At 47.1% G+C, this 26734-nt stretch overlaps 1 protein-coding gene and 1 long non-coding RNA gene across 5 annotated transcripts in view; one reads left to right on the forward strand and one right to left on the reverse strand.

The window, feature by feature from the left end:
* Window positions 1-436: 436 nt before the first annotated feature.
* The window catches only part of Ccdc149 (coiled-coil domain containing 149), a 95807-nt gene continuing 69509 nt past the window's right edge, over window positions 437-26734 (reverse strand). For 3 of the 4 annotated variants that reach the window (XM_052734925.1, XM_052734924.1, XM_052734922.1), the window contains 5 exons: window positions 25640-25784; window positions 18170-18246; window positions 16613-16645; window positions 11231-11347; window positions 437-2816 (listed from right to left, as the gene is read on the reverse strand). In XM_052734925.1, coding sequence (XP_052590885.1) covers window positions 2383-2816; window positions 11231-11347; window positions 16613-16645; window positions 18170-18246; window positions 25640-25784 — 806 coding nt within the window. In that variant the 3' untranslated portion in view covers window positions 437-2382. The remainder of the gene's footprint in view (window positions 2817-11230; window positions 11348-16612; window positions 16646-18169; window positions 18247-25639; window positions 25785-26734) is intronic. The other variant, XM_052734923.1, reaches the window with a different exon arrangement.
* Window positions 16652-26670, forward strand: LOC128108425 (uncharacterized). The gene is made up of 2 exons (XR_008217468.1): window positions 16652-17246; window positions 25696-26670. It is a non-coding gene; the product is annotated as an uncharacterized LOC128108425 (long non-coding RNA).

Raw genomic sequence — 26734 nt, forward strand, 5'->3', positions numbered from 1 at the left:
ACAATAATAATAATATGTCCCAGCTAGGTGTTTAGATATAGGCATGGGATATTGTGTGACTAGTAAAGTATGACGGAAACCCGTTTTCCTTCTCCTTTGCCACTTAAAACATGTTTATACATATGTGGGAGAAATACCCTTGTGTCTGAACACAATGTGATACTAAGTGATGTCTGGAGCTGTTGCAACCATGAATGCAAACAAAACAAGAAAAAATGAGAGATGGATACCCAGATCCCTGGAAAATTCTTGAATGAAGTAGTTCCAAGATGCTCGATATCTGAAGTCTTGGCCACACAATAGAGTTCATTACCCTATAGTTTAAGTTCCTCTGAGTATGAGCTGTTGCTGGGAATATCATGATGGACGCAGGATGGTGGGGTTGGGGAGAGAATGCCACAGCTAACTCTTTTAAAAAGACCAAAGGAAACCATAATTAGTGGCTGGAACTCTCTTTATTGTCTAGAGGAGAAGAACCCTGTTGGGTGGGCACAGCAGAAGTGGCGATGTGCGTTGTCATGGTTACACATGCAACAACATCAGCTTATTGGCTCTGATTCCATCTAATAACACAGGTCCCTCCCAAGCTGCCTGCATACAATGGGCTCAAGTTATGGACCCCTATCATCCTGGCTCCCTAAAGCAAAGACCCTGGGGATCACTGCAGCTTCTTGCCCTACTAGACTGTGTCAGAGTTTAACCCCTCTCTCCTGAAAGTGATGAATGGCCCCGATGATGTGTACCTGTTGGATGTACGTCCAAGCCAGAGCTTCTGGGAGGTGTGAGTGTTTATTTCCTTTTACTGAGTCACATCTGACTGCATTTCCCCTGGCAGCTCTGGTGTGCTATGCAGCAATACTGACCACGTGTAGCCAAACACATACTGCCACCCGAGGCCCCTATCCAGCAAAAAAAAAAAAAAAAGGCACCTTCAGGACTGTGGCCTGCGTTGAACTTACAGCCCCAGGGCTTCCTCCTCCATGTGGCTGCCCTTTATGGGGAAGGGACAAACTGAAATACAGAGGAATAAATAGAACACTGGGAACCTGTCTGAAGGTGTCTCCTTGTCCCTGGGAGTCCCAGGGCACAGACGGGTTTTAGGATGAATGGGAACATGTGCCATTTCTGAGCTTCCCTTTCTAGCTGGAGTTTCTGAGATCCAGCTCTCAGAGATGGTGTGATCTTGGGGATCTCAGCCGCCTCACATACCTGGGGAGTGGAACTGAGCCCAGCTCAAAGGACAGTCTGGGCTCAATGGCCCTGCAAATTTCTGTAGCTCCTCTGCACTCTGTGAGGAAGCAGCGGGCAGAGTGGGCTACTCCCTCCTCCCCCGTTGGGGAGTACGCTTGGTGTACAGTGGTCAAGGCTGTAGTGAACTCATCTTTGCTCCTTCCCTATTAGGCCACAAGTTCAGAGTCCTGTGTTTAAAACCCGAGTACCTGGAGGCCCAGATGCAACCTTCCGTTGATGGAGTGAGTGGTCAGAGTTTCAAGTGGTATGGGGAAATAGGATGAAGCTAAGCAGTGAGCTTCTCCCAGAACCCAAATATCCACATCATCCTGTGCAGCTTGGGCTGGATAAAGACAGCTAGTGTTTCTAATATCGTGTAAGTAACAATAATAACAACAACAACAAATCAGAATGCCACTAGGAAGTCCCCTACCCCTGGCAGCTCCTTGTTCACCCATCCCTTCTGGCCATCGAAAGCTCCAGACCTAGGCTAGAACCCTTAGATCTGTACTCAGTCAACAAACAGCCTCTCCAACCTGCAGCCTGGCTTTCCCAGCCTGCTCTGGTCCCTCCCACCTACCACTGTAAAACATTGGGTGCCAAGAACATCTACTTCTGGGAGATCCTCAGAGACCCCCTCCATGACAAAGCGCAGCCATGGCCCCATGAACACATTTCATTCAATTACATCTTTCTTCCAGCCACCCAGTTATTCCCAAGACCGAAACCCAGGGAAAAACAAACAAACAAACAAAAAAAACCCTTTCTTTCCCAGCTTGTCCCATCACTTTGATGGACAACATTAAATGCTAATAGAAAAACATCTTCTCTCTAATAAAACAAATGCTGACAGGAAGGGATGTGGAAAGGCAGCCATATGGCAACTACGATTCTTGTGCCCGGCCGTGTTCACAGCGGCACGTCTTCGGCAGACAGAGGTGACACCAAGTAGCTCACAGACCAGCATTTAATAAATCAGACAGAGCTGGCACCATCGGGTACTCCCAGCTTGTAGCTGGATCAGAGCGTTTTCTCATTTGCAGACAGGAAGGTGTTTTAGGCGAGAGTGGTTGGATGTCTGTTCCGAGCCTTCAGCCTTTCTTCGCTGTCCCTGGGGCCATCCATGTGTCACCCCGTCAGTCTCTGTTTCCCTCATGTTTGCACAGTGCTTCTTGTGTCTCCGCCCTCTGAGAGCCCTCCGTCACCGTCCACACTAGACGCTTTGGCCTCCGGCTGCGTGGAAGGCAAGGGGTCCTGCTGGAGAGCTGTGGTGCACTTTCCCTGGGGGGCCAGGCTGGGTGGGGACAGGTCCGGCTCACACCTCTGTTCTTCCGTGGGAGCCTCCCTTGTGACCTCCTCCAGGTCTGCAGCCTCCCGTCCATCAGTCAGTTGAATGGCCTCCTTTCCCACCGTGTTTACGTCCTCTGAAGGTGTCTGGGGTAACGGGGGATGAGGAGAGCATGAGCTCTGGTTCCTGTTGCTCAGCGGTGTTGGGGAGATGACAGTAGGCTTCCCAGCATCCTCAGGCACTGCCAATGCCTCGACAGCTGCACAGCTTTCACCCCGCTCCTGCTTCTGAACCTCCCCTGCAAACAGACAGAGGACAGCATCAACCCTCTGGCGGCGGCAGGTTGGACTCACCTTTCTCTCTGTCAGCTCCCACCCAGCCACCTGCCTGTGGCCTTTTAGGACCAATAGCCTGTTACTCTTCCCTCTTCCAGGCAGGGCACTGGAGCCCAGGGGGATGAAGGACCCATGTGTAGAAGTCAAGCAAGCACCTTCTTGAAACCTCTGCCTTATTGCCAAGGGATCTTATCTGTCCATGGAGGACTAAGTCTGAGGACCAAGGCTATCTTTTGGAAGCTGAGGGAATACCTAGGCCCTTTAGTGACAAACAGAGATTCCAGCTGCCTTCAGGGCAGGAGGATAGCTTGGGGAGATTTGGTGTCATTCCCATCCTCATTCTCCATCAGCACCTCTCAGTCTGAGGGGAATATGCCATGTTTGCCCGGCTTCAGAGAAAAGACTATGTGCAAACAGCTTCTGGCTCCCTCCCTCAGCACCAGACTCCTTGGCCTTAAACACTTCTACCAATCAGAAATTTTAGAGGAGCAGCAAGCAGGAGGCAGAACACAAGGGATGAGCACTGGGTGCTGCTACCTTGTCCCCGTCTCCCTACTCACTTGCTTTGTGATCACAGCTTGTCTGGCCTCAGTTTCTCAGATAAGTGAAAGGGAGGACTCTAATGTCCCTCCTTGACCTAATAAGTAATGGTTACATTAGGTCACCATCAGGGAAGAGGAAACAGCTCTTAGTACCAGGACTTGGGTATTTAATACTAGGCTGTGGGTTTTCCATAAGCTACCGTGTGCTGCGACCTCAGGAACAGCAGTGATGAAGGACATGGAAGACGCAAAGCTGGGTGAGTCTAGCATGACTTGGTGCAAACACAAAGGCCCCGGGAATACTTCCTGGTAGTCCTGACTGGAACTGTAGGGGTAGTAGAACAACAAACACTATAGTTAGGCCTGCCGTTGGACACGTACAGGGATGCTCTCAGGCTGACAGCCGGTTGGTGGAAGACTGGCAAGAGGCAGAACACATATTCCTTCCATCTTCCCATGTCACACCTGTTGAGGGAGCCTTGCTGATTCCAGGTTAGCTTTGACACCGTTCACTTTCTTTGCAAGGTCCTACTGGTCAGCTCCTGATGACCTGCTGCCTCAGTTTCCGAGGATGGCTCACCCACATGTGCCCTTCCAGCCATGTAACATACCTGTGATAGGTTTATTGTCAACTTGTCTGGCTGAAGAGGTATCTAGGACTTAGGAGATACATCTGTGTGTTCGTGGGGTCTTTTTCAGAGAGCACTGATGTGTGGGATAGTGACCGGAAAGGAAAGACCTGGCTGGAATGTAAGGGGCACCTTCTAGCTGACAGCCCAGATAATAAACAGAGTCTGAGGAAGGCAGCACAGTGGGAGTGCAGCTTACATCAGCTGGTATCAGGCTTTCCAGCATAGAATCAATACTAGCAACTCTCTAGAAGCTTCCAAGCATTACAGCTCCAGCCTGGGACTGCTGAGGCATTCTGCTTTCTACACTGAGAACCTGGTTCTCTGCCTGTCTGCTGTTGGACAACCAGTTCCTGGAGTCTAGAGTAAAGCCTATCCAATAATCCCTTTATCATTTATATATGGACCTTTTCTTGGTTTTGCTCCTCTAGAAAGCCCTCACTAACACAGTACTCCTTAGGTCTCTGTACAAACCATTCCATTTCCTCTAGCTCTAAAGTCCTGGCCAGCTAGGACCTACTGGGTGCCCCTTTCTGCTAGGAGCTGCTCTACACACGTGGCATGCTTTATCTTATTGTCGAATTTTGATCCATGAAATCGGAAGCCTCCACTGACTTGTCCACAGTGTCTGAGCATCATCTGAACATTCAAGAATACTTTCAAAACAGAAGTTAACTTTTATTTTGAGTAGAAACACAACATGTGTGGGGAGAACTGGAGAGGCCTGCCATTACTGTGACAAACACTAAGATAATCAGCTTACAAAAAGAGAGAGGCTTTGCCTGTGCTGGGGTTGGCGGAGTTAGTGGGGATTGAACCTAGGGCCTTACACAAGCTAGGAGATCTCTCTACCACCAGGCCACATCCCTAACCCTCTGATTTGGGCTCACAGTTTTAGGGGTGCTAACCCATAATAAGCTGTCTGTTGCTTTGCGCCAGGCAGCTTGTTGCCATGGAAGCACAAGGTGAAGCAAACTCACCTGGGACCAGGAAGGAAAAGAGGAAACAGTGGGGGGATCGGGTCCCACTAGCCTCTTCAGGGGTGTGCCCAGACACCTGATGGCCTTGCTCTAGGCCCCACTTCATAATCATTCCACTGCTTTCCATTCCCAATTTTGATTAATGTCTTGGGTCTGTCTCCAACCCCTCCCTTGTGAGGTCTGTAGCGCTCAGGTCCTAACTTCTCCGTTCAGTCCCCCTCTGTCTCCTCTGTGGCATGTGTTTCCACCAGCCACAGCCTCCTCCCCGGCTGGCTCTGCCTGGGGTTTCTGCAATAGCAGTTTTCTTCTGGTTCCAGTCCACTTCTGGGTGCACACAGATTACTGTCTTGTTTTGTGGCTTGTAACGAATGACCACCAACTTCGTGGCTTTAAAACACACATCTATCTATTTCCTTATAGCTCTGGGGGGTCAGAAGTCCTCTGTTGATCCCCTGGGGCAGATCAGGAGCACAGACCCTGGGTGACTCTAGGGCACAAGGCATTCGCCACTTTCCCCAGAGCTTGGTGGTTTCTTGGTTTGTGGCAGAATTCTTCCAATGGCCATCTCCACAGCCACATCATCTGGCTTATCTATGCCTCTCTCTTGCCTCTGTCTTGTAAGATGATCCATTTAGGACTCAGCTGTACAATCCAGGATCATCTTCTCACCTCACTACCCACAGATGAATTCCATCTGCCAAGTTCTTTCATCATGGGGGATAATGTTAATTGGTTCCATTGGAAACCCCTGAGAACATCCTTTAGCCCTCTACATATATATTCCCTCCTCCTTGTTTCCTTTGTTGACCTGCTGTCTACTCTAGTTTTCTGAGTATACCTTTCTGTGTATCTGTCCTGGTTCCTCTTCCTTCATTCCATCCAGTTATTGGCAATCTAATTCCTGCCCATGAGGACATCCCTCGTGCCTGCTCATTACGTTTCCCACAGGAGATGTAGACTCATGACTCTAGTGTCCAGTTGGATCCACCCCCACCCCACCCCTACCACCTCCTGGAGAATCTGCTGTTACATTCTAGAAATGGCTTCCCCACCACCACCACCACCACCACCACCACCACCACCAACAACAACAACAACCCCCACACACACACACACACATCTCCCCACATTGGCTGTCTCAGCACTGCCTTGTGATCACATGGACTTCAGGACTTCAGACTTCAAAGCCACATAAGTGTCTTTCCTTATCTTTTCCACCATTTGTAAGATGTAAAGTCCCAGCTCTGTCCTTCAGCAATGCAGATGGAACACTGTGTCTCTCCAGATTTGTGGGTGGAAGCCCCCTTCCACATCCCCAATTCAAAAGTGGGCATTTAGAGGTGAGACTTTGGGAGAGGTTTAGATGCATCATGGATATGGGTCATTCACCGTGGCTGCAGTACCCTCATAAGAAGAGGAGGCCAGAGCCTTCTCTTTCTCCAGCATGTGAGCCCACACAGCCTAGAGGGAAGAGTGCCCTCACCAGACACAGAGTGAACTGACACCTTGGCCCTCCAAGCCTTCAAAACTATACGCACTACAGAATGCAGCCAGACTGCTCGGCTTTGTTCTACAAACTTATGATGCCTGAGACTCAGAGAAATGCTTCTGGCAGCTCTCACTCTCATCCTTCCATGGTATTTATTACTCCTATGATCCATTTTAACACGATGCATGAAAGTATTGATGAGTATGAGTGGTAGGGGGTAGGGGTTTTGAATATGTCTATTTAATTAAATAAATATTCACTGGGGGAGCACTTAACTACCTAGTATGCATTTAAAGGTTTAAGAAACTTTGAAATAGCTGTAAGGTTGACGGAATCTATCTGCAGATTTCAAAACAGTTGGTAGAGAGGCTTTTGAATGGCCCTGCCACCTGCAGTATGGCAAGTATCTGAGGTGGTGAATGTACCAACTGTTCTGATTCAGTCTTCATGCATTATGTCCATGTGTGACATGTCACATGATATCCCATAAGTCATAACTAAGTACAGTCATTATATGTCAGTTTAAAATATTCTTAAATTGTCTGAACTTTGTTAAAGCAGAACTGAAGAACCCCAGAAGAAACTAAACTGAATCAGAAGCTCTACAAGGCTTAAGTGATACCGCCAAGGTGAAGAGGGTGACTCGCACAGAAGGAAGGGATGCTGTGGGTGGGAAACACTAGAGCCACTGGGAGGAGATGACGGCCTTCACCTGAGCAAGGCAAGTCTTGTCCCCAAACCTCTTCCATCTAGTTCTCCTGATACAAATTCGACTTTTCACATTTTAAAGGAGCCATCTCATTTTCCACAGCCTTGTGGATAACCGCAGAGGAACCCTAGGGACAGACTCTTCACCAATTTTGTTTTTTCTCTCCCATTTTTCAAGTCCGTATTCAGTCATGGACCCCTTGTGTCACTCTTTTCCACAGGTCTTATCCTGGAAAACGAACCCAGCACTTGTCTTTACAATGAAACACATGAACACATATATGAGTAAAGCAAACCTTGAAGTGGGAAAAAAATTGCCTGTTGTGATCTGTTCAGCCAAGATAACAGTGTGTGCAGTTCCCAATAGGGTCATGCTCTAATCTACACTGCCAAGCCAGGGGCCTCCCTACGGCTTTGCCATTCTGATTGGGTCTATGGACTTGCACCTGGGAGCTTGTTAGAGCGACAGGGTCTCAGGCTCCACCCCTCATCGACTGGATTCAGAATGCACATTTTCTTAAGGTCCCAGGTGATGGAGGTTCCCATTACAGTGTGAGAAGCACTGTGACCCTGACACACAAGTCTCACTGTGTCTTTCTCCGGGTGGAAAACCTTCAAAGGCTGCAGATTCTGGGGAACAAAGGCTGAGCTCGTCACCTAGTGCTCATGCCTTTACGATCCAACACCCACTTCTCTTTGTGTCTGATATCCCAACTCCTCTCCTTGTATCCGTCCAGCCAGTCACATGGGTGCCTTTTGTTACGGCATCTCTCCCACGGCCATCGTTGATTCCCTTTCTCCCTGGAGCTCTCACTCCCTTCTCCATCCCCAAGGGAGCCTTTGGGGGGCAGCCCAGCCCCCACCTCCTCCATGAAGATTAAATCTGGCCACAAGCCCTATTCCTTGTGACAGGTGTCCCACGAGGCAGTCTGGACCTCCTGAAACTTAAGAACTTTTTTTTTTTTTCGCCTCACTTATATTGAGCTACCTTAAGTACGAAGTCTTGCCTGATTAATTTTTTAACTTTGCCAATGTTCTGTGGCAGAGACTCAATAAATATCTTACTAAGTGCTTGAATATATGGACTTATACATGTATTCATGAAAAAGTGAATCTATTAGCATACATCCTAAATACCATGCATCACTTTATGAAAGCAACTTAAATTTATAGTATTCATTTTAGGGTATATTCAGGTAACTGCCCCCAAAACTTCTCAAAATGGTACTTTCTGCAAAGAGATAGAGATGTCTAACTCCTACAAATATTTAGCTACATCCGAGGCAGCTCAGGGAAGTAATCCCATCAATTTCAAAGCAACAAATGAAAATCCTTTCAGTGGTTGTGGAGGGGCATGAGAAACACTGAGTCAAAGCCGACCGCGCTCTCAACGGAGTGGGGAAGTGTTATATTCAAAAGGAGCGAATTATGGTGTTTCCTGCAGCTACATTTTTCACCAGTATGAGATGAATAAACTCCTTCTGGAAATTACTCTCATGAAATTACTTCTCCTGAGACAGTTAATAGTATATTCCGGTGCCCCTGAAAAATTAATTAACCTTCCTCAGAACAGTCTCAACCCCTAAACCACTGGCAGTGTGTTTTTACGGTGGGTCAGCCGAGACCTTTGCAACCCTCATTTACATCTGAGGGGAGCTGGTCTAAATTATGCCAGGGCCTTTTGGTTGCTGGTGCTTCGCCGTGTGCTGTTTCCTTATGTGATATTCCAGTCCTGTCTAGATGTGTGAATCTTGTCACCATCTATCTTCCTTCCCCACCCTACCCCTTCTCCTCCTCTCCTTCCTTCTTCTCCTTCTCTACCCCCTCCTTTTTTAATGAAAAGCCTTTGAGGTTACCAGGGAAACATGTTTAGTTTAGACTTTTGTTCAGGGGATGAGGAAGATAGTCCCACTGTTAGTACCATAGGCGACAGTGCGGCCACAGGAAAGGGATAATGGACACCCAAAGAGGATGACAGGCACCAGAAGGAGATGGTGACTCCTGAGGAGGATGACAGACACCAGCTGTGGATCTGTTGTCTGCCCCTGTTTACTTGGCTTTTCCCGAGAGACGCTAGATAGCACATCTTGGGATCAGAACAATACACATTCTGGAAATTGGGATTGTGGGTATAGCAGGGTTTACCAACCCCCTTTCTCCTTGTGTTTCTCTAGGAGGCCCCCAGACAGCGTGCTTAAGTCAATTATCAGTACACACAGAAAACTTCTTAAACATGTGACAGCCGTCATGCCTTCACTAGAACCTCTGATCCTTTGCTATGGGAACCAAAGCTCTTTGAATGCTAAGATTCTGGGGCGTTGATTCAAGCCATCCATGGGAAGCTTCACTTTTACTTACAGACTCACAGTGCTGACATCTCCATAAAAGACTTATGAATTAGCCAAAAGTTGGAAAATATTATTGCAAATAATAGTAATTATTCTGGGTTGCTGTCACAAACAGAATTAATTATCATTAATACTTATTAGTCACAATACACACATCAATACGGATGAGGCAAATGCTTCATGACAGAGTAGAAAGAAAAATACTGTTTTTTTTTTCTCTAAAAGACGAAGAAGAAATAGTGTCATAGAAAAGATTGTTAGTCCCCTAAAAATATGTCCCCCGCTCATAGGCCCAAAGGGGACATTTGTCATCTTTTGTTGGCTGCCTGGCTGGGCTTTGTTGTCCTCCTGAATGTGGCAGCTTTCAGGAGGAATTAATCAGGCCACAGCAGTGATGAGGCCATTGGGACACTGACAGCCTCTCAGAGAACGTGTCCTTGTTCCCACCCAGAGCTGGCTCAGGACAGGCAAGAACAATGCACGCTGATGATGGGACTCTGGAAGCTATCATTTTGAATCAGTCCCTCTCTCAGGCTGCCCTTGTGAAGATCAAGACAGCTAGAGCTCATTTCAGTACGGTAGGCTCAGGCCACCCAGAACAGTCAGAGGCTTTGGTGCTCCATGAGGACACAAGCTGCGAGCATGCCATGACCACTAGCCACAATACAAGGCCACAGTACACTGGAGGCCAGTATTACAAGCAGCACTTGCTACAGGCTACAGTGACCCAGTTCTGCTTTCTGGCCAGTGTGGATTTACCAGGGTAAGGGGCTGTATCCAGTGATTCTCCCATGGGTACCTGAGAATGTTACTTTTGAAAACCTAGTAATGTCTTTTACTGTTACTGCTCTCACCCTGTGATGAGCGATCTTAACAGTTACAAGATGCTGGGTGAACCTTACTGGCCCCAGCTCCAGTGGACAGAACCACCTGTCTATACATTGAGTCCTACATTGGTCCACTAATGCTCTAAGTTCTAAGCTGTGAGCTGGTTTGTTTCACAGTATGAACTAAATGATAGAGCTGGTCAGCCTGTCTTGCTAAAAGGTCATCCAGTCATCAGGGGAGGAGGTTGGGTCCATCACACCATGGAGCTGAGAGTTAGTCAAGACAGGTAAGAGTAACTTGGAAACTCTGAGCAGGGTGAAAACAGGACGGCAAGGTATCACCATGGGTTGATCCTACAGCAAACGGATGAACATGGGAACTCAGCAAGGACAGATTGGAAGGTGGGGAGTTCTGGAGAGGAGCTTCCAATGACACAGTGAGTGCCCAGACTGGGCCACAAGTGGGAGGCCCAAGAAACCCTGCAGAAAGACTTTGACTACAGGTTGGATGTGGATGGGGAAGAGATACTGATAGAGGTCAATGACTACATGGTTTCAAGCCTGAGTAACCAAAAAAAAAAAAAAAAAAAAAAAAAAAGAGGAAGCAGGAAGAGTTGGTGATGTCACATCAAAGAAGCCCACAGACTGCTGGGAAAGTTCAGGCTCTGAGAAACAGGAGACTGTAGGTGCAGATAGAAGTGCATGCCTGTCTGTGTGTGTGTGTTTAGGTATAGGGTGAGAATGTCTTCATGGAGTCCCACAGTGGCTGTAGGAGGAGGGTGCTGCTGGGCACTGGCATGTGCTCTGTAGAGGGTACAGACCAGGAAGAAAGAGCAAACCTGAGAGATACTTACCATCCCTGGGGCTCTCCTTGTTCTCAGTGGGCTGTTCCACAAACTTCAGCAGTGGGGACCTTGACCTCTGTATGGTGGGAAGAGTCTGGTCACTGAACAGTATAGTGTCCTTGCCCCCTGTGAGGAAGACGGGAAAGATGGCTTGTCAAGTCACTGGTTTAGCTGGGTAACATTTACAACCTGTCACAGTTTTCGCTGTTAACTTGAGACACTGTAGAATCGCCTGGGAAGAGTCTCAGTGAGGGGCTGCCTTGATCAGGTTGACCTCGGGTGTTATTTTGACTACACTGATTGAGGTGGGAACACCAGCTCACTGTGAGTGGCACCATTCCCTAGTCAGGGGATTGGGGGCTGTATAAAAGAAAATGAGCTGAGCATAAGCATGCACACAGTCTCTCTCTGCCCTAACTGGGGATGTGACTAGATGCTTCAAGTTCCTGCCATCTCAGCTTCCTACAATCTAGAATGGTAGGCTGAATGCACCCTTTCTCGCCTAAGTCATTTTTGTCAGGGTGTTTTTATCATAGCCACAGAAATGAAACTAAGATGCCCCCACACAATGAGCTAGCTATTTGGCTAGGAAACTCCTTCAGCTGTGGGCAGTACAAGTAATGTAGCCAGTAGGCCGTTCCCTCGAGTGTGTATAAGCATGGCAGTTTCTGTGATGGAAGACCTTGAATCATTCCCCAGTGGCTGCTTGGGAACAGCTGCCCACAAGTGCTCCCAGTAAAGGGAAGCTTGTATGGCTGTGGAGGAGTGAGCAGTTCAGTGGGACAGCAGCAGTGGCAGGAGCTTGGGAGGGACACTATACTAGCTGTGCTCTGGACAGAATCACCTGCTCCCTGGGTGACAGCAAGGGTGTCACTTTCCCTTTCTAACCCTCACATTTCTCATCACGGGTAGTTGTGAAGATAAAACGAAATGGCCAGGAAAAGGCCTTGGGTATTTAGAGAGCATTTAGCAAATGTCACCTGCTGAAGTCATCAGCACAGACTCCCCCACACCTGATATCTGTCCTAATTGCATCTGGTCATGTCAACTACGGACTGTCACAAGGCAGGTGGTATCAAGTCCTCCACATTATCCTAGCTGTATTCCCACTTGGAACATGCACTCAGCTTAACCTTACTGCTTGATAGTGTGAGTTTCCCAAAGATGGTAGAGAGGTTTGGAGTGGATGAGAGGCCAAGGTAAAAGGCACCGCATTTCCATTGTAGAAGGCAGAGCAGGTCACACAGATGAGCAGCAGGGAGGAACAGCTTTGAACATGAGCATGACTAACAGACACACTGGCACCAAATGCATGGATGAACAGTGGTGTCATTGGGAGGTCAAGAGAGCCCATAGACATGCTATGATGGCAAGTCTTGGCTTGAAAGGCTTAAGGATTCTCTGGTTGGAAACTGTTGGGCCCAAAACAAGTTCCCTAGGTTGTGAGTTCATCTTGGGCTCCAGTCTGGCCTAGAATAAGATTTTTCACTGAAGCTCCATGATTTTACTTGTTCTCCCATTCATCAGAGCTCAGAAGGCCACTTGGGTAAAAATAGATGTCTACACGTCCTTTGGAGCATCAGAAAAGCCAAGCACATTTCCTCACTGTACTCCTCAGTCCCTCTGCTTTTTAGAAAACTGTCTTATTAACTTGATTAACTTGTGTCAGAGAGTTCTCCACACAGTAGGCACTTAGTAAATGCCTGATAAGGTCTGTGTCACTGACTGAAGTGTCCGGTGGATGCTGGCACCTGGCATGCTTGGCACTGGCTCTTGTCTTGGCCAAATGGCAAGCGATTGGTTCAATGGCCTTTGGGTTCTCTGTCTCCTGAGTGTCAGGGCAGCTGAGAAACTGCTTGGAGCTGACCCTGAGGGGCTGCCAGGCACTTCCACTGTCTCTAGTGGAATAAATCTGGAAATTGTGGTGCTACCATCTGGAAAGGTTTCCCAGAGAGCACTGTGGATTTATGGTTCAGGGTGACGTGGGAAGCCCTCAGAATGACATCCACAGCTAGTCCCCTTCTAGAGTGCAATCTAGACATGCCTTCCTGGAGTTTTGGTTATTGACTTTAGGAACCATAACAGGCTTCATGGTAGACTTCTTTCCCTTATCTCCATCACAGAAACATAGTGTGTCCACAAGTCAAGGTCAGGACTGCATTTCATGCCCATCTGTCTCTAGTAGGTAAACTGTCAGCTTGCTAGCCTTTTAAGGAAGCTCCATCCCCTCTGCATCAAACCAGTCTTCAACCCTCCACCCTGGTGGCCAGAGAATCAGAAGTAGAGATAGGAGTCAGAACCAGCAGTGATCAAGGCAGCATGGAGGTTCCTCTCAAGGGAATTCTTTAGGATGGAATGTCTCCTTGCCCCCAAAAATCCTAGGACATTCTATCCTACAGTGGCTCCTCACAAAAACAAGAGACGTCTGCAAAAATCTCAGTGAAGGGCATATAGAGAAGGTGAACAAGCCAGCCTTCATCTATGCCAGTCACAGTGGGGTGAGAAGAAGACACACCTCCCCAAACTCTTGCCTGGAGATGGTACTCCCATATTATCAACACGCCAAGATCTGGTCACTCTTGCCATGCTTAAAAAATCAAAAGCCTTCTTAGAAGGCTCCTGGTTCAGTTGCTCGTTGAAGGTTTGGAGTCAACTGTGGCCACTGAACTACGCTCTGATGGATAGTCTGGTTGCCTCAGCTCTCATCCAGCTTCCACTTAGAGGAGAGGGTGTGTCAGGGAGGAAATTCTGCACACTAGGTCAAAGGACCAATAATGCAGAAGGCCACATAGGCTTCTCATTCAGCTGGCACTTGAGTGGCTGCAAGCTCGGCTGATTCCATATGGCACCAAAGTTCTCATTCCTGCCTCTAGAAATGAACCTAGTACTTTCAACCCCCAGATTTTCCTCCTCAGGCTGATGCCTTGGAGTGCAGACAGAGTGAAAATGAAAAGCTCAAATAGCTAGATTATAGCCTCTAGCCAGATCGTTTTCTGGCTTTTAGTATTTCTGTGGATTGTGTCTGTGTGCCTTCATATCTCTCTCTCTCTCTCTCTCTCTCTCTCTCTCTCTCTCTCTCTCTCTCTCTCTCTCTCTCTCTTTCTGTGTGTGTATGAGAGAGGGAGAGAGGGGTCAAAGCTCTTAGATGGGAATCAGGACAATCTTGGATGTTGGTCCTTGTCTACCACCTCACTTGAGACTGGGTCACTTGGGCATTTGCTGTATACACCAGGCTGCCTGGCCCATGAGCTTCCAGAGATTCTGTCTCCCCATCTCATCTGGCCATCAGAGCACTGGGATTAGAGATGTGTGCTAAAATGCCTGGCTTTATGTGGGTTCAGGGATTCAAACTCAGGTCCTCCTGCTTGCACTTTACCCAAGAGCCACCTTCCAGCACATGGTGTTTCTTTGTAGAATGTGAACACAGCGCTCCTCAGAGCTACCTATATGGACTTGAGAAGACCCGAGGGAAGGATGGCAGCCGGTAGGAGTAAAGGGATCAATCCTGGCTAGGGAGCGTGGCCTGTAACACCTACCATCTGGCTTCTTTACAGCAGCCCCTTAGCTTTGTTGCTATCAAAGGACAGCCTAAACAGCTTGGAATAGTCTCAGCTATCTAGATGACTTCTCTCTACAGCCTGATATTTGTCAAATACATTTACTCTCCAGCAAGATCACAAATTGACTCCAAGTCTAGCAACCACCATCAAGATCTCTATGATGGGGCTGGGGGATCTAACTTATTGGTAGCAAGCTTATCTAGTATGCATTTGTTCCTGGGTTCAGTCCACAGCACTAATGAACACAGCGTGATAGTGAATGCCTGTGACGCTAATGCTTAGGAGGTAGGAGGAGGAGGATCTGGAGTTCAAAGTCATCCACAGCTACTGCAGCAAGTTCAAGGCCAGACTGGGCTCCATGAGACTATCTCATAAAATAAAACTAGATGGTGTTGGTCAGGAGAGTGAAGAGGGGCGAAGAGGAGACTCACAAAGACTCTCCCTTGTGGATTCTTTTCCACAACCCAATAGAGTCTCAGAAGAGGTTTTTCTGCCTTCCAAATTCCTCCCCCATGGTCCAGAAACCAGTCTCTGCTTACATCATTTGCCCATGTATCTTGGCTCAGAACCGTGTTCCTTCAGCATCCATAAAAGATGGCATGAAACGTGAAACACACAAATGCCATCTGCTATGACCTATGTGTCACCTAACTTCCTCCCGGTGTCCTGTTCTAATATGAGTATAGCAGACAGCTTAGGGAAGGGGAAAGTGTTCTTCCTCACGTCACCTCTGACCGGAAGTTGGCCAGCATAGAAGACCGCTGCTACATCAGCAGAGAAAAAATGCTGTGATAGATTAGCAATGTCTGTCACTGGTGTGAGAACGGTGTACAAAACACACACCAAGTATTCGTCACCCTGAACCTTCTTGTTCTTAACTGTTCTTCAGAGAGGGCCATCAGACGCCTCTACCCGTTATCTCTCTACTGCTTCTGTGTTGGTCTCACTCATTCAACACTAAGCCCTTAATACTTTGTTATCTCCACCACTGCTTGATGGGGATTCATCTTACTTCCTGAGGTAGACTATAGGTTCACTGGGGGTGGGGGCAGGCTGCCTGGCATGGTTGGGGCTGTATTCATAGAGCTGAAGCTCAAAATAGGTACCAGCCCATGGATGAGCTGACTGATTGGAGGAGACTTTGCTCATCCCCTTTCAGATGCTGGTAAATAAGACAGTTCTCTGAAGCCAATGGCACTCGGCACGTTCCACTGTGATGTAGCTGTTGCTGGGGGAAAGGATGAGAAAGAAGAGGAAATGGAGGAGATAGAGGAGGTGTGAGGGGGAGAGAACACGTTGCTTCTTGCTTGGCCTGCAGTAGGTTAAATGGAGACACGTAAAATGGAGACACGTAGGGGAATTGATGTGATCCACACAGGAGGTCACCCCACTCCCTGATCCTTCTCTCCAGGACTGCAAACACCCCTAAACAAGGCTACACACACAGATCCTTCACTCGTGCCCCCAAGCAAGGCTACACCCACAGATCCTTCACTCATGCCCCCAAGCAAGGCTGTTGCAATGACAAAAACTATATCCAAAGGGGAAAGTGCCACCCCCGTCCTGTGCCCCCATTTGTAGCTGTGTGGTGACCAGAGACTAGAACCCCCATGCCCACAGCATAAAACCCACTGAGGCTGGTCGCTCAAGCTAACTGTGTTCACAAATGCTTGCTTTGTGCTAATTTAATTCTCTATTTCAATTAAGTTATTCTATCTAGAAAGTTCACAGAGAGGTGGACAGCAAATTTCTCCTGTTCATCCACATGGATGATAGAATGTGTCCCTGATTTAGCCCCCCTAAAAACCCAAGTATTTCAAAATGAACATACTCCCAAATCCGACTGAAACATTGTAGCTCAGGCCTTCGGCAGCAAAAAGAAGGGAAAACAGTCATTATTGTAGAACAGCCATTTGAAGCCCCACCTGACCAAACAAACAGCAGCCACAGGAAACTCCCGGCATTGATTCACCCATTCAACTTCCATCTTTCTACATAATTCACACAAATGAAACAGTGAGAAAATTCACCAAGTCATTCTGAGAGGGGGGAAAAAAAAACCAAAGCTTCGGTACATGCACAAAAACAGCAATTTGACTGCACAAATAAATGACAAATTTGTCTGTCTGTGTTGAAATTCAATGCAGTGAAAGAAAGGCCTTCACAGAAGATGAGGCTCCAACATCATCAAAAGCGGCTGGTACAGAAAGCGCCATTCAAATCCCCGGGACGGCACTCGCCACTAATTAGTTCTGTGAGGTCTTTTGACATCCAGTTCAAGGAATCTCTGCGAAAAATTCCAATTTATGAAACACACTCGCAGGCAACCTAAGGCGGCTATTCAGATTTCCACCAAGGAAAACGTGATGTTGTCCACCTCCTCTCCGGTGGCAATTTTCATTTCTCATCCGTACAGCAACACAGCCCACGGGAGCCGAGGGAAGAGACCGCTCTGCACTGAAAGGGTAAGGCACTAAAAATACCCGGACAATGTTCCTTCCAGGGAACCAGGAGGCGGCAGAAAATGATAAATATAAGTTTCCAAACAGCGTAAAGACAAGGCGAAGAACTGATGGGGTCTCCTGAGAGGGGTATTTTACCAGGATAAACGGGATAAGTATAGCTCATTAGAGAGAATCACCACGGCCTCTCACACATTGGACAACTATGGGGAGAAAAATCTCCTCGGGAAATTTTTGTTTTTGAGCTACATAAAACTGTTGGGAGGGGGAAGGCAGGAGAAGGTGGCTGTGAAGTACATCTGGGTTGGAGAAATTGTTGGCGCTTCATTTTTAGTACTGGTGATTAAACTGAACAAATCTTTGCGTGGTTTTTACATTCCATTTTAGGGCTGATGATTAAATTGCACAAATCTTTGTAAGATCTGATATTCGGTTTTTAGGACTGGTGATTACATTGAACAAATCTTTGTATATTCTCCCATTCGTTTTAAGAGGGAGGGTTACATGAAACAAATCTTGATGATTACCGATAAGAAACGAAACAACTCATGGGCTTTCACATAGGTTAGCACATGCGCGTGCGCGCGCGCACACACACACACACACACACACACACACACACACACACACACGCACACACACAGAGTGGACAGCTTGAGAAGTTAGGCTACATAAACTTCAGTGCGCCACACGAGATTCCTAAAATTCATTGTATATTTTTGAGTTTGTCCCTTCCATGGACCTGCCATTAGATGGTTTCTCAATTTGAAACATTTGTGGGCTGTTTCTTTCTCAATAGCCTTCAAATCAAAGGGCCTCAAACAGGCAGAATCTTCTTGCAAATTGTGCCAGACAGTTCTTCTAAAAAGTGAACAGAATCCTAAAGAAGGAGAAAGCCACACCACCGTTCACAAGTTCCTGCTTACCTGGAAGACTCCACAAACCAGAAACTTCCAGAGTTCTTAGTTTCTTCTCCAGCTCTGCCACTCGATTCCCTAGGATTCTAGAAACGGCAGGAAAATATTAAGAAGAGACTGAGTCACATGTCAGGGCTTAGGCCTAGGTGGTAGTGAATGGGGAGGTCGACACATTTAAGAATGGTGCTAAAAACAGAGCGAGTATGCACATGTGTACACGATACACAGTCTATTGAAAGTTCATGTGGAACTTGAAAATAAATAGAACATAAAGTCTCTCCCTCTCTCTCCCTCTTCCTCTCTCTCCCTCTTCATCTCTCTCTCTCTCTCTCCCTCTTCATATCTCTCTCTCTCTCTCTCTCTCTCTCTCTCTCTCTCTCTCTCTCTCTACACACACACACACACACACACACACACACACACACACACACACACACACACACGTGCGCTATTCTATTGAGTTCTGTTCCACAAGGCAATTCCCTGGAGGCTGAACAAATATTTCCTCACTGTCCAAAACATTGCAAGGAATTTCCATATGAGAATTGTTCATTGCTAAAGATGACAACTGATTTTTAATGCCCTTTAGTAGCAGTGGACCCTCATTCTGTGAGAGTAGGTAACATAAAGGGCCACACTTAGAAATATTTCTTCTGAGGCAATAAAGTAATAAGATCAGCTTTCAAAGACCCACACTAGGTCTTACTGATGCCCATGCCCTAGATATCAAGAACTGTAGATGTAACCAACGGTCTTATAAAATAAGAAACACAGAGCCAATTCAGAGAAGAAAGCCAAGAGGTCAGAGCTAAGAGCCTCACCCTTCCTGATTTAGGGATCCTCTCCAGCCAAGAGAGCTCTCCGAAAAGGACCTACTTCCTGTGTGTCTGTCTTTAAAGTCTTCCTGTTCTGCCTTGTCATTGGTTGTAAACCCAAACATGTGACTGCCTCGTCACTGCCTGAATGTACCGCCCTCCAGGTCCTTAAAGGCGTGCGCCACCGACGCCATGCACTTGCTATGACTCTAATAGCTCTGACCCCCAGACAACTTTATTTATTAACATACAATTAAAATCACATTTCAGTACAAGTAAAATACCACCACAAAGAACAATGTCCGATACCATGTAGGTGGCCAATAAATGTGCGTAATTAAACACAGGCTTTTTTTTTTTTCATAATCTGCAATCATCTATGGTAAAGGTGAATAACAAGAATTTCAAAAGAGTTTTCAGTGGGACTATGTGATGGCTCTGCAGGTAAAGGCATCTATCGGCAAGCTTGACAATCCAAGTTCGATTCCCAGGACCCACACAGTGGAAGGAGAGAACCGACTCCTGCCCGTTTTCCTGTGACCTCCACACACTAGACATGGCACATGTGCATCTTGCCCCCAACATACATAAATAAACGAATCTTAAAAAGAATTTTAAAAATAATTTTCAGTGGATTGGGTATCACTAGGATAACAAGGTTGCTTTCCAAATGGCCATTTGGACTCACTGGATTATCTAAATTCTGAAACGTGCACTAGAGAAGATCAGATTATAAGCTTGGAGGGCAGGCTTTGTGTGCATGAAAGGTAAACATCTGTTCATTCACTCCAGACATTAAACATAGCTGAGACATGACTGACAAGTCATCTAAAACCTTGCTTTCCAGTGGTCTAGAATTGGAAACCAGTCTTTATTTTTATTTGGGGGATTTTCTTGGCACTGCTGTGCTGAAATGACATGAAAATCTCCTTAATAGCAAATTCTCGATTCCTTTCAGTGGGGAAAAATTAGAGCAGCAGAATTATTCTCCTACGTCTCTTTCTATTCCAGAGATAGCTGCACACACCCACATACATTCAGCGCCATGAATATGCATTTAGCTGTACATATATACAGCTCGGTTCATCCTGATTTTACCTGAATCGACCTGCGGCATCTTAATCTTCCCTTGGAGTTCACAGGGAAAGTGGCGTTGCTCGACCTGGTTTCCTTCATCTAGTGACCGCAGCCCATGTTTCTCTCTTTTCCTCAAGTCTTGCACTCTGCAGAGTGCTCATCAACTACTTCCAGTTTTGCATCATCTGTTGGGTCTGTTTTGCTTTCACACCCTTGACCCTTCCGTGGACACCATCATTCCTAACCTGCCTTTCAGTATTTTGCATAGAGCTTCTGATCCCACCTTCCTTCCTCACAGTTGATGGGTCTGACATGCAATCACAACAGTGCTCCTGCTTGTTTCTTAATGAGATAAGATCGCATGTCTGCAGCTGCCTCTTTGGACAAAAACTAAGGCTTCACTACTCCTCAGTGATACTGAGGCGTGCCCCGAGCTGGGTGTATAGGTAGAGTGCAGGCTTTGCTCAAGCTGTTTCTGGATAACCCAGCCATTTCTCCCAGAAATAGGATGAGTGGAGTGACCGGTACCTCCCCCCCCACACACATTCTACTTCCAGGAATCCCACTCGAGTTTGTCAGTGGTAGCTGTGTTCTTTGGTCTGATACCAGCACCTGGACTGTAGGGCTGGGCGTAACAAAAGATCTAGGGAGAAGTTGTGGGTATGGCAACAGCAGCCACAGAACCATCAGTAATAGTGACCGCAACTCCTTAAAAATCTGTGCTTATAGAACTATGGATATAGCCACAGGTGATGTACAAAATCCAACCCAAGATGCTTTGCATGACTGGAAGGGATCTCCTGTCTGGCCTCACACAGCGACTCAGGCAGGGGTTATGGGAGCTGGTGTAAGAGGCTGTGAGAGCTGCAGTGGCTGGCAGGTCTCAGGATGCAGAGAAGTGTAAGAACAAATGTAGCTCAGGAAGTCTGACCAATCCGAAACCAGCTCCTGGGATCCACCTCTGTGCTACAGGCTGGAGGGGAAGCTGAAAGGAGAGGTCCCTACCCCTATTCCTGGAGACCAATAGTCTGTTGGTAGATACACATGCACAACGTGTTAGGGAACCTAAGGACAGCTGATATGTATCCAGCTTTTGTTCCAAGCCAGGTGTTAATGCCCTTGAACATATATACACTGCCCTGTTTGGGGTTTTTTGTTGTTGTTGTTTTCTGTTTTTCTTCAACATCTGCCTAGGTGGTCCTTGATTTACAGATGAGAAACTTGAAGCTCACAGAAGACAACGACTAACTCAAGGTCACACAGCTGGTAATCAGAGGGACTAGATAAAAACTAAGCCTGAAAACACGCAAATCCAATAAAAGCTGAGAGCAAAATTGAGGAGCTATGAGGAAGGGAGAACCAGCGAGGCTGGTAGGGCCTCTGAGGGAGAAGGAGCCTGTGGCTGTGCTGAGAACACTCTGATTTCTAATCTCAAGTTCTGGGGAGCTACTGAGGTCTTCTAAGCAGCTGAGAGAAGTTTAGGAAGTGGTCCTCATATGAAGTGGAGCACAGACAAGGATTAGGAGTAGAGGCAGAAATTCCACTTGGTCAGAAATCATCCAGGGAGGTGAAGATGTGACCAACAACCAGTGGGGATGCAGGGAAGCCAAGGAACAGGGCCACGAGGAGGAAGGGGAGGAGCTGAGGCCACATTAAAGATGCATGACCACAGGGCAACTCATGGAATAGGCAACTGTCTGAGCATGAGGCCAGGAAGGAGATCTACTCTTGCCAGTGGAGTGAGGCAAGAACCAGAGGCTGACAAGAAAGGGCTGTGACAAGGAAAGGAACAAGGACAAGCCAGAGCCTGGAAGCCACTGGGAGAGAAGTGCTAATGGGAAGAGTCTGCTCCTTCCAAGAAGTGCATGAAAGATGTGACCTAACCTGTGGGGTGGGGGGGGGGATGGTGTCAGGAGGATGAAGGGAACCCTGGTTCCCCAATGAGAAGCTAAGACAGATAAGCAGACAGGAAGGGAGATGGGTGTGCCGGAAGACAGCCAGTAGCACACAGATGCACACAGGGCAGGAGCTGGAGGCACACTCAGGCTTGGGAGAGGAGGGTTTTAGTATGGGTAGGATGGGAGAGTTTGTTTTGTTTTATTTTTAAGGTAGTTACAGGTCGTTTTAAGATATAGTAGAGATTTTGGTATACACTCCCCCCCTACTCCCTTCCCCTTAGTTTAAGAAAATCCTGTGGATGTCAGGCCCCCATACTGACTTTGCAGCATGGCTTCTGATAACATTCCTGGGGCTAAGGTTAGAAATCAGCAAAGGGAACCCAGGAGCTGGCCGGTCTGGTAGAATTCCCAGGGGAGGGTCCAGACAAAGGCCTCGTCCTGAAGGGGAAGCTGTGGCTTTCTGCGGCACTACCTGGCATGACCCACCTGAGGCCCTTAGAAATTCTGCTGTGATCCAGGACCTCACTGTTACATGAGATTTAGACACCTTCCCAGCTCATTTACCATCAGCTAAGGAAGCAGGAAAAGTGTGTTACTGAATTTGCTGCTTGGCAAGGACAGGCAGTACTTTAACAACCATCTCCTCTGCTTGTGGCATCAGCCTGTTAAGGAAGGGAGCCTCTTCCCATCTTTAGTGCTAACCAGGTAACGGCTAATGCATCATCACGAAGCAGAGCCAACAAATGGCCGAGCCATTGAGCATCACTCGAACATAAAGTCCCCTGTACTCAGCAGTCATCAAGATGGTTCCCACAGGGCCCTCTGCCTGAAGGGGGCCATTGCCAAAGAGTAGAAAGCCAGTAGCCAGAGCATGAGCTTCCAGAACGGGAGGTCGTTACTCCTGAGGTACTACCTCACATTAATATAAAGCTTTTTTTTTTTTTTTAATTTATTTTAATTTATTTTGCAATACAATTCAGTTCTACATATCGGTCACGGATTCCCTTGTTCTCCCCCCTCCCGTCCCCCTCACCTTCCCCCCAACGCCCCCCCCCCATTCTCATCTCCTCCAGGGCAAAGCCTTCCCCACAGACTGAGGTCAACCTGGTAGACTCAGTCCAGGTAGGTCTAGTCCCCTCCTCCCAGGCCGAGCCAAACAATCCTGCATAGGCCCCAGGTTTCAAACAGCCAACTCATGCAATGAGCACAAGATCTGGTCCCACTGCCTGGATGCCTCCCAAACAGATCAAGCCAATCAACTGTCTCACCCATTCGGAGGGCCTGATCCAGTGGGGACCCCTCAGCCATTGGTTCATAGTTCATGTGTTTCCATTCATTTGGCTATTTGTCCCTGTGCTTTATCCAACCTTGGTCTCAACAATTCTCGCTCATATAAACCCTCCTCATTCTCGTTAATTGGACTCCCAGAGATCCACCCAGAATATAAAGCTTTTTGGTTTTGGTTTTGGTTTCTGTTTTTGTTTTGTTATAAGGCTAAATCATGAGGGGTACCAGGGAGCTGACCAAACTCTCATTCTGTTCTCAGCCCTTCATTTATAGGACAGTTTACTTCTGTATACACCTCCAGGAACTATGAAACTGAAGGCCTTCAAAGTACCAAAAATGGCAATTGAGCACTCCTTTGTGTACCAATATGATGCTACCTCCACGACCTACTGTTCCAGGGGAGAAAGGCAAGCCAAGGAATAAAGGCACCAAGGGTGCTCCTCCCTTTTCTATGAGAAAGAATAGCTGCTTTTTTGTTTTAAAAAAATCCATAAATATATGAATACTTAGGTGCATTTTCATATATGGTGCCTTTGTTTGCATGATTCGAAGGTCACATGGAACACAAGAAAAGGTGACTTCTCCCAAGGAAGGGGTTTGGACAGCTAAGACGTGTGGAGACCCACGGTTGTTTAACCATGGCTCAAAAAACTATTTTAAAATGAGTAAACGTGCAAAGGAGTGCTCAAAAACCAAACAAAATAACAACAACCAAAAAACCCATGAGGAATGGAAATGTCAGCCTCCACACAGGGAGAAAGTGGTTTGCATCTGGGGCCTATGCTTATCGCAGTGGGGTTCAAAGGAGCCCAGAGCCCCTGGACGGGTGTCTCTCAGGAGTGAGAAGCAGGCTCACTTCAGGCTTCGGGGGATCCCCGAAGACCGCCCTCCCGCATCAGATTCCCACCCATGCTTCCTGAGAAGTAGCTGCAGTTCAGCATGGCTGTTTCATTTTGCAAGGCTGTTGCAAACATCTCCTGTCAATAAATTACCCTGTCATCCGGGGAGATTGCCGGCCTCCCTTTGATGCTCTTGCTTTCTCCCACATACATCTTCATCTCTGGTACGGTCCTCTCCGCACTCCATCATTTCCCTTTTCTCTTGTGTTTTTATAACACGTTCAATCATTTTCCCGTGGCCTCTTCCCTGCCTGTGTCCCCGCCTTGGGCAGCCCCAACTCTCAGGTCCCTCCCCTCTAACATCTGTTCTTGCTCCATTCTTCTGCAGTGCCACTGTGGCTCTGAGTGTGAGTCTTAGCAGCAGGACCACCTACAATTTTCAGGGTTCTGTGCAAGAGAAAAGTGTGACCTCCCCCACACCACCACCCCCTCCCCATGAAAAAAATCATCATGAACTTCGATGGTGGTAACAGTATCTGGCCAAATGACAAATCCTTCTCTGTGTAGATCACAGGCCACAAAACGGGCCCTGCTGTGACTGAAATGTGCTCTTGTGTTAGGAGCTAAATTTCCAAGCTCATAGGTCAATGCTAATCGCCTTTAGGAGGTGGTTAGGATGAGATGATGTCAGGAGGCTGAGGGCCCTACCCTAGCATCAGTGGGTTTATGAGAAGGCTATACAGGTAAGCATGCTTGCCATATCTGACCATGTGGTACCTGGGTCACGTTCAGATGTGGCATGAAGGCCATCACCAGACACAGTGGCATGCTCTTGAACTGGGCCTCCTGACATGTGAGAAGGGAACTCCTTATTTTTAAAAATATTCATAAATTACCTAGTCTTTGGTACTCAGTTACAGGAACAGAAAATGGACTGATGTGTGCAATATTTATTGCTTTGATTTACTGTTCTTACTCGCCATTCTCAGGACATTTTCAGCTTGGCTCTTTTGCTTCTGACCACTGTTTTAAACCACCTTAACTTGCTCAATTTGACACAGCACAATCAACACTCATTAAAATAAACAGGGTGCTCCATCTTATTGACATTTCCTTTTCAACATCTTTCCTCCATTATCCAACAGAGTGACAGGAAGTTCCCCCACAGGGACAGCAGCCCATAGCAGGTGACAATGGTTTTCCTGGTCATCAGAGACCCTCAGAGTCAAGTTATGGAGTTGAAGGGACACTGAGGCAGTTCCCACCTCAAAAGGAGAGCTAAGGAAGAGGCAAGAGATTTGGCCTTCTCCTGTGGTGTTAATAGGGGACAACTCAGAGGACATGCTCACTAAGAAATCAAGATTCCTACTTCATTGACTCTGGTGGATAACCTGGATGCCAATGCAAAGTATAAGCATAGTTCTGGTTTCATGGGGTTTACCCCCCAAAACCCCAGATTTCAGGGTTCAGGGATGTTACCTTCTTCCCAGAGTGCTTTCGGTTTACCTCTGGGAGCCTCATTCCCACTCTCCTACCCCCCAAGTCTAAGGACCCACTACATACCTGTTGGTTTGTCTCTGGTGCTGAATGACCATGTTTTTCTCGTGGATTGTCTCCAGCAGGGCCGTGGCCAGAGACTTCAGGTCGGCAATGGACTGTGGAGTAGCTGGGAGGCTGCACCCGTGATCTTCAGAGAGCAGATCCTGGACTAGGGAGGACACCGAGTTGACAACTCAGTCATGGATTCTGAAACACGGGGCTGCAAACCCATGCCAGTTCTTCCCAGATAACGGGGGTCCCGAGCTCGGACATGATACCGTGTTTTACCGAGAGTCTATCCCAGCTACCACAAGGAGAATGACATAAAACTCAGTGTGGGGGCTAAGTGGGAAAGCCTCAAGGAAGTTCGACCCCCTTTCAAAAAGTTTCTTCTTTCCGTCAAGCCAGGATGGAACCCCGGGCTGTCCTGCTATGCAGTTGCTCGCTCACTGAACCACACTCACATCCAGCCATCTGCTGCCTGTTCAGAGATTAACAACATTTTCACTTGCCAGTGTGTGTAGACATTTTTATACTAATTCACTGAGACTCTGAACTGGGGGGGGGAGACCCCAAACCCAGCAAGTGTTATTTATTTCCATTGTGTTAACAATAAAGCAAGTCTCAGATGGGTTAAAAACACTTGTTCAAGGTCATACTGCCCTGCAAATGACAATACTTCCCTGCCCTTCAGGTGCTCTGATTATGGCAAAAGTAATATACCACTTTAAAGGGGTAAATCAATGGGGAGAAAATACAAGTGACCACCACCCTGGTACTCCTCCTGACCATGAAAAAACACTGTGCTCTCTCGAATATTACTTCCTATGTAACTATATGTATGTACACAGATTCATTCAATATTCTTCTAAAATGGGAAAAATATGACTTTTTCACCTAACAACATTCCATCCCAATAATATCCCCTAGAACATAAATGTGAACCCCCACTTTAATACTCTATCTAGGTTTGTAAAAATTCCTTTAGCTATTGCTAGATATTTATGTCATTTCCAGTTGAATGTATGAAGAAATTTCTTAGAGCAAAAAGTTCATATGTGTCTGTTTTATTTCTTGCTAGTTCTTGCTAGGGGATCTGTTTAGGTTTTTCCTAGTGGA

The sequence above is a fragment of the Peromyscus californicus genome, unplaced genomic scaffold (assembly GCF_007827085.1).
Source record: "Peromyscus californicus insignis strain IS unplaced genomic scaffold, ASM782708v3 Scaffold_13__1_contigs__length_99412109, whole genome shotgun sequence".
NCBI classification, from domain to species: domain Eukaryota; kingdom Metazoa; phylum Chordata; class Mammalia; order Rodentia; family Cricetidae; genus Peromyscus; species Peromyscus californicus.